This window comes from Phoxinus phoxinus, assembly GCF_949152265.1.
Source record: "Phoxinus phoxinus genome assembly, chromosome: 2".
In the NCBI taxonomy this organism is placed as follows: domain Eukaryota; kingdom Metazoa; phylum Chordata; class Actinopteri; order Cypriniformes; family Leuciscidae; genus Phoxinus; species Phoxinus phoxinus.
In genome coordinates this window covers 44,441,799-44,450,543 of record NC_136877.1, presented here as the reverse complement: position 1 = coordinate 44,450,543, position 8,745 = coordinate 44,441,799, and the positions used below count along the sequence as shown (strand labels likewise).

The 8,745-nt window shown below is 38.3% G+C and overlaps 2 protein-coding genes across 2 annotated transcripts in view; one reads left to right on the top strand and one right to left on the bottom strand.

The window, feature by feature from the left end:
- csrp3 (cysteine and glycine-rich protein 3 (cardiac LIM protein)) overlaps nt 1–8,745 on the top strand; it is a 347,838-nt gene that overhangs the window by 5,345 nt on the left and 333,748 nt on the right. The window lies entirely within an intron of this gene.
- The window catches only part of prmt3 (protein arginine methyltransferase 3), a 74,023-nt gene continuing 68,840 nt past the window's right edge, over nt 3,563–8,745 (bottom strand). The window contains exon 16 of the mRNA XM_079593590.1: nt 3,563–3,921. Coding sequence (XP_079449716.1) covers nt 3,812–3,921 — 110 coding nt within the window. The 3' untranslated portion in view covers nt 3,563–3,811. The remainder of the gene's footprint in view (nt 3,922–8,745) is intronic.

Genomic DNA, 8,745 nt, shown 5'->3' with positions numbered 1-8,745 from the left:
TCAATTCTGATTTTTAAAGGGGCAACAAGCGAAGACGTGAGCTCGTGACACACACAAGGCAGCGCGAGACTACGTTTGGGGACGGACTGGCTCGTGACTGATTAATAAACTTGTCCCTCAGGACTATGTAAAGATGTTCATCTGACGCACGGAGAAGATTCTGCAGACGCAGGCATCGCGGGGTCCGCATAGCTGACCGAGTCCTATAGATACATATAATGACTTTTCATCATGCATTATTATTAAAAATAGATAACAGGCCCATTCTTATATTTTCTAATTACATCTTATCGCAGGTTATTTACAAGCAATGCACAGATCTGCATCAAGGCTGGCGTTTTATTTATTTATTTATTTAGATAAGGCCATGGAAATATGATTTTTGAACGAAATAGCCTATATTTTACATGAATGAACACTCAAACAGTTGACTTTACACTATTACGAAACATAGAAACAACTTTTCTTGCACATTTTCTATGTATTTGAGCAAAATTATATTTCACGGTTCTTATTTACACGTCAAACAAACCCCCACGTATGCTTATGCGTCATTGGCACACATATTGCTCAAGTGTGAAAAGTGGGCGAGGTTTCAGAGGAGTGGAGGTACTCGTTTGTTCAACTTTTACGCAAGACAAAGGAGGAGTAATTTTCTATTTTTAGCTTCGATGTTGAGCATCCAAGCATCATCGCCCGGAGTACAGTTTTTAAACAGAGAAGCACTGAATGGAACATAGCATCTTTATGAAATTATTATTATTAGTGGGAAGAAAATGCATGAATAACGAACACGCATTAGGCTACAATAAATAGACCTAGCAAATATAGTTTTTTGTGCATTCAAGTAGATTCATATTTGAATACACTGAGCTGTTAAATATTATGCATTTTGATGAAAGATATTATAAAGTGTCCATGCAGATAATGAAGTAATATAATAACGCTGGTAAGTTGTTATTGAATCTTCGGCCCGCTCAGTTCCTCAGTCTTGATATCACTCTCTGCATGCAGGCTTCCGCAGTGACCATCATAAATCTGCGGCCGCCAGTGATAAGCCTCTATACGGCTGGATTAGCTCTTCGCTCTGGGTTTAATTGCTTTGTCAACAAAGAATAATTGTAATTGATTTCTGCTTCTCTTTCTGTGTCACCTTTATACGCTCTCTTTAGGTAGGCTAAAGAAAAACAAAGTGCGTCTTAGAGGAATATGTGGTCTTTCAGGTCTATATTTCAAATTCTGAGGCAGTTTAGTCGAGTTTCAAATTAGAAACTGTCTTGTGTTTAATAACTTTTTTTGGTTTGGATATTCGGCTATTTCCCCAGCCTTTTCTGCCATAAAATGACAGCGAACGCATTGGGTCTGATAAGGAATAAATGATGTTGAAACAAAGTAGGCCTACTCACTTTCTTTCACTCTGTAATTAATTACATAGCCTTAGATAAGATTACGCATCAGGCGATAGTCATTTGTCGTCTAAGTGTGTTGTTAAAACAACACAAACCCGTGCCCGTAAGGTAGGCTATGGAATATTAAAGGGCCTTAAACGAAATCAAATAAGTGCTTTCACCTAACCACGATTATCAGTTTCTGCCTTTGCAATAGACTTATTTTCTTCTTTTTTTAATGCAACGCAAGCGTATCAATAAAAACTTGTTTTATGTTAGCACGATGGGTTTTCTTTTTCAGACCTGGGACAGTCTTGCACACTCGCTGCGGCGTGCACGCGCACGTAAAGGTGGCAAGAACACAAGTGTGGATATTGGAGCACAGCCATCGACCCATGGGAGTGAAATGGTAGTGCCGTACAATAATAAATCATACCTGTCGCAAATTTGTCCGTGACTTCTCTTAAAAACTGCATTTATTTGGGTTGCAGAACCCGCCTTGCTCACTCCAAAATGAATAAATCATGCCAAACATAGAATAGCGGACAGGCCGTCAATTTGTCTATATTACCAGCATTTTCCACTCAATAAGCAGTTTATTCAAACTACGGAGGCATTTACTACATTGACTGCCATTCAAAAAGAACAAGCTTTTGTTTTTCTCCCGGGACCCCCGACGTAGGCTGTCTTTATAAGATCATATTTATTCTGCCTTCACGTGCTATCGGTATTATAGCCTACTAAATTCTAGTAGCCTAGGAAATTGGACATGAACGCCCTCCCAAGTCGTATTTACTAGCCTACTGGGAAACTCGGAGATAATTTTGATAATTTTGAAGTTGGGTGTGCCATAAACTTTCAACATTTTTTTCTTTAACAGCTCTTTTTATTAAAGTAGTGCATATTTAGGCTACACATATTCATTAATATTTTTTAAGTATATTGTAGGCCTATGTTTTATACACCTGTTTTTGACCGAAATTTCAGAATTGCTAGCAAGCTGACTGACTAGATAGCGTGTAAATAATGCAGGGGTCACCAAACTCGGTCCTGGAGGGCCGCTGTCCTGCAGAGTTTAGCTCCAACCCCAATGAAACACACCTGACCCAGATAATCAAGTTCTCACTAGGCATACTAGAAACTTTCAGGCAGGTGTGTTGGAGGTAAACTCTGCAGGACAGCGTCCCTCCAGGACCGAGTTTGGTGACTCCTGAAAATATATTCCTCTAAATATTTTGGCTTTAATGAGATTTCCCCAATAAAAAGGCAAGAATAAACCCCATGTCCTTCATGGTACCTGTTCTTTCGACAATAAAGCACCTGATGAGCTTGTAATTGGGAAGTAGGAAATTTCCAATAGAATTGAAGCTCCCCCTAGGGGAAAGGGCTTGGTTATTACAAGGCTCCCTGAAAACTTGATTCTGATTGGTCAATCGTGGCATTCAGAGGTGAGATAGGCCTTTTTCCTAATGACAATAGAGTGGTGCAGGGATGATATCAGAACCCAGAAGTCTAACTCGCCGCTGGTTCCTTCCGAGATTTTCAATTTATGAGTAAAATAAAGCCTGTGGTAAACATTGACGATACTTTGACGTTTTGTTCTACAACTAACACTGCACACTCAACACCACAAGCTTCTCTAGTTAGCCTACTTCTTAAAAAGTATGTTTTCAAAAATTAACCAAACTGCTTAAAAATGTGTGTTTTCATGGGTGTGTGTAATTTATGTTGTAGAACAAAACGTCAAAGTATAGTCAAGTTATGTTAACTACAGGCTTTCGTTTTTACACATAAATCGCAAAAACCCATGATAAAACCCAATAGGAAAATCTGGAAGGAACCAGCGGTGAATTAGGCTTCCTGGTTCTGACGTCATCCCTGCACCACTCAATGACAACACTAACAGCGACCAATCTCCAACAATATCGCCCAGCGTGTCTGCTATTGTTATGTGAAAGCTAGGTCTTTCAGTATTTATACATACGTACAAATGACTTCACTGTACAATGACGAAGAAAAAAAAATGCGTAATAGTTTTTAAAAAACTGGTTTGGTGAAATAATCCATCAATACTGCGTTTCAACCAAAAAGCACTCCTGGAAGTTAAGTGAAACTTTATGGTAAACATAGAACAGTCCTTATAAAAGGACATAAAATTGACCACTTCCATTCCATTGTAGCTTATACTTGTTTATTCACTTTTACTTGTTTATTCACACATTACTTAAACAAACAGGAATTGCTTTTCTTCCATTGCTTTATATCAAATGCCTGAGTTTCATTGGAGGCCCAAGTTGTTGAAAAATGAGAACTTACGACATATATCGAACCCATAAATGAGTGACGTCTGGTAGAAAAAAAAAAACCCTTTTTAATAGAATGTCTGTTATTAAACAACGCCTTGCTCAAAGTATGCGTTTTCTTCACTGGACGCTGTAGGTTTGCTTCCGGCCGGCGACTTCAAGCGTGATGAGCAGCGCTCTGGGGTCCTTCCTGTTCTTATGCACCGTGATTTGACCTGGAAGTTCTTCTCCTGCACAGAGAGAGTAAAAAAAAACAGGATTTGACATGAATCAATCTTCATGGTGACATGCCTTCACACCAGTTTAAAATGTCAAATATGTGAGCTTTCCTAGAATGCATTCGCATGCAAGAGGAAACGTTCATTTTTTTATGACCAAAGCTCAGCCACAACTAACACTTTCCTGTCAAAACTCTGTGCTGTGTAATGCCAAAAGTGGGAATACCTCCTGCCTCTCATTGAACACAATTGCAACTAGCGGAGAAGAGAAAGAGGTGATTAAAAGAAGCCGGCAGAGAACCGGGAGGATGATGTGCCGTTTGGCTCCAGATGGCAGAGAAAGCTGCTCGACTACAGTACGACCGCAGTAAGAATACGGGCTTTATCGGGACGGCCTGAAGACAAGGACGATGATTACACCAGATAATCACTTTGATTAACTTCACGTTTCACTGCCAGACGTAAATGAATGTTTACCCATTTGGCAAACAAGCCCTCCACTCCCAGACATTTTTTTTTCTTTCCTGCAGGTTACATGAGATAAAAAAAAAAAAGCTGACTGCAGCATTTTGAAACGAGAGGATGGGGAGAAGTCAGATGTGACCGTCACAGCGCGCTGCAACTGTCACACTGGTTTTGTTGCACGTTTTACTGTCAAATGATCACATTAGAAGAGGCTTAAAAAAATAACACAAATAAATGTTATTCTTTGCTGTAAGCAAACAAAACGTATGCACTCATCATATGGTTTGTTCATAAGCACAAATAGAAAGCTGAAGCACATTTCATTTGTAAAACAAACGATCTGGTAAGAACTTGTTTAATTAAAATCAACTGTGCAGTGAAAGACTTGACAGATCTCATATTGCCTACCAAAAGTAAAAAGCACGCACGGTGGGTTTTCTCTTGACCAGCATGAGCACAAATGATAGAAAGATCTATTAAACTTCAGTGCCCTGCAGAAATGAAAAAGTGTGATCAAACCGGTGTGTGTCTGCGCTTTATAACAAACACTATCCCGGTTGCTACCAATGGGCTTTGATACACAGAGGTCTGTCGAGAGAACACAGAGAGTGAAATTACTTGACCCTGCGATTCCTGGAAAAATCTCAGAGAAAAGTGGTTTGGGATGTAGTTACTGCGAGATTTTATTCTGGGACTACAGAGGCGAGAAGAAAGATTGGCAACGTGTGAAAAGGAAGCGGTCGGTGCGCGGTAATTAAATAAAGAAGACAAGGCTGCTTCTAGAGCCGTCATACATCACAGCGCCATTTGCATTAAACATGCCAATGCGGCCAAGGGTGACGGAGGCCGAAACGAGAAGCGGACGAGACGGCGGAAAACATCTTGATGCATTTCTTGAAGAAACGTGACTGCTGATAAATGATACAGAACCAGCATCATAGTCTAAGCAAACATTCATTTAAAGGGATAGTTCATCCAGAAATGGAAAAAAGTATATTTTCCAAAACTACGGAGCCCCTAAAGGGACTTGGTGAAGAAGAAAAAAAAAGAGATTTGGATAAAAAATATTTGCCATTTTGTGTTCACTTACAAATGTGCATTCCCTCGGAAAAACTTTTGCGTTCCCCCGAGAAACTTTACATTCGCTTGCAAAGAGCTCAAAAGGGGAACACGCTAAGTTTCTCAGGGAAAAATCTAAACATTAGCTAGAGAATGCAAAAGGATATGACCTATCAATTTCCCACTAATATCATATTTTCCCATCACAATGTCCCTTTAAAGGCTCAGTACAAAACAACACTGGACATTATTGGCTTTCATTGCATAGAAAACAAACAGTTTTTAAAAAATATTTGTGTTCTGCAGAAGAAAGAAAGTCATACAGTTTTTGAACTGATTTGGAGTAAATAGTGATGCACCGATCATATTCATGGCCGATTATGATTTTTTTTTTACAAGCAAATCAGCCGATTCGTATAACTGTTGCCGATCTGTTTTGTTTATTTGCTCTATAACAGGCAAAATGTGGTGAAAATCAAGGTTTTAATATTGTATATGTCTATGTGGTGTTTTAAATATGCTTTAAGACAAACCATGTTTAAATTCATAAGTCAACAACACCATTGCACCAAACACAGTCTCAAAAACACGGTTTGAAATCGCTGGTGTTTCTGACGTCACAAACTACCTTGTGACCAATCAGGTCAACGAGTGGATCTCTGAGCTAGTGTGAGTGAGTGGAGGCGGGGCTCATTTGCATATTCATAGAACCGTGTATACTAAACGAGGCAAGGGTGTAGTTACATTCAAGCTATTTTAAGGCACTGCCTTAGGGAAAAAAACGCTTAAATATGTCATTTGGGTGATCAAAGATGAGTTTTAAAATATACAAATATTGACTACAGGGGGACTGTAGTCAGATTATTATCATGACAGATTATTTTTGCAGCAAGAAATGTTCAATCACCATCACAGTTTTCAGGAAAAAGTCTTCCCAAACACTGCAGCACTAGATACAAACGCTGCATTATAAAACTTCTCTCTCTCACTCGAACTCTACAGCGCATAACCTCGTAAATCTGAAGCCCCTGTAAAGGAGATGCATAAAACAGGCCTTCGGAATCACCAGCTCTCCACAGCGCCCCGTCTATCAAATAACCGCACCTCCCCCTACAGGAACCTTGCTCGGACACCTCAAGGACCTTTTCAGACTGCACTTCCTGTGAGTTTAAAGCACTACGCAAAGCATTGCATGGTTGATTCAATAAGCAGCCTTGTTATTAAAGTGTATTACCAATATATCGGCTTCAGAACACCTTGTCTGGAAACTGGAGAGCAGACATGACTTACAATGAGGGTGACCTCTTTTATTAAAGCTCAAAGGTTAGTCACGCATGACGAATTAAACGTTCTCATCTTTTCCTTTCAATGATCGACAAAACCAACGAAGTCGTGACAAATGAAGGCTGCTTTAATTGATGTTGCAGCGTCCGAGGGCGTTTCAGAGGGCGTTTTGCATTTCCGTTGAATCCTCTACCTCCCCTCTCATCACACCTCTGAAAAGTAATTACTAAACTAACACAAACAGGATGAGAACCCAAGGCAACCTGAGTGTGAGCTGACAGGGATTTTCTTTCATGCAAATGACAGCTCGGTGATATACACAAAACACATTACTGATTTTGTTTAGGAAAGAAATCCAATTTAAATTCACAAGTTACAAATTATGCATTAAGGTAAGTGTGAAGAATGTCAAATATAATTCCTAACATTATTTCTAAACATTCCTATTTTTGTGGAAGAGCAGCCATCACCAAGAAAGCACAGTTAAGGTAAGATGACAATAAATAATACACTGGTATATACACTACCGTTCATACATTTGGGGTCAGTAGGATTTTTTTTATGTTTTTGAAAGAGGTTTCTTCTGCTCACCAATACAGTAAAAACTGTAATATTATGAAATATTATTACAATTAAAAATATATTTTAAAGTGTAACTTATTCCTGTGCTGCAAAGCTGAATTTTCAGCATCATAACTCTAGTCTTCAGTGTCACATGATCTTTTAGAAACCATGAACCATCGTGTTTATGATCTTGAACTAATATGCCAATTTGAAACATTTCTTATTCTCAATGTAGAAAACAGTGTAATTAAACTTTATTTTAAGGTGATTACTATATTACTATAGTAATAACTCCATAGTAAGTACACATAATTAATATTACTCAGTACTTATTTGAGTAAGTAAAATGCAACTACGTCACCTTAAAATAAAGTGTAACCAAACATATTTGCACGTGTTTTACATTGTTTCCCGATTCTTTGATAAACAGAAATTTCAAAAGAACAGCATTTAATTGAAAATCGATTTTGTAAGAATCTAAATGTCTTTATTTTAAATCAACCTAAGAAAAAAAAAAACATCTTATTGACCTTGAATGCACCATGGTACTGAATTGTAACAATATACCATTTTATAATCAAAAGCAATTATATATAATTTTACATGGTACTCCATGGTATACTATAGTATTAAGATGGTTGTTTCCCTCATTCTACGTTTCCCCACATCTTTTCATTCACATGCATTTGCACATACGGTCTTGACAACAGGAGATGAAGATGAAGACAAACAAAAGATAAACTATAAATAACTTAATCACGGTTAGTCACTATAAATCACCAGTGTGAGATTAAACATTTTTTGGAGCAACAGCAAAATGTTAAAATATTCCATAAAATATGGCCAATGTGCCTTCTGATAATAATCTGATGCTGATGTCAGCAATGCAGAAGTAGCGTTAGCAGGCCTTCAAGTGGACGGCGCTCTTATCATTGAGCGGCTCCTGCAGGGACTGTTTGTGGTAATGCTTGTGGACAGCTACAGTTAGGCCACAGTCATTTATAATGTGTGCTGTATCTCAGAAACTGGCTAAAGCACCTTCATTCATCTGCGCATCAGATGACATTTCTCCAATTCCCATTATGATAAGACACACTTCATCTGTTAGCACGGCCAGGACACTGTCTCGCCATCTGCGAACACACGAGCCTTGATCTAGGAGTAGATGCTGCATTGCTTTAATACCTAAACATGAGGCAATATGCCTTTTAAGACATACAGATCCCTCTCGCATTTTTATATATATTTTTCCTCCCGTTATTTGCTTCCTTTACACAGTAGAGAGTAGATTACGCATGCAATTCTGCAATCGCTAATTTAAAAGAAATAATAAAAAGACAAGAAAATATTATAATAAAATGAAAATAAATAAAGTATATATAAATAATGAATCACTTCCTGTTTGAGATCAATGGTGCTTTTAGTTTTTTTCCCACACTTGAGTCCTCTTTTAAACCAGCCCAA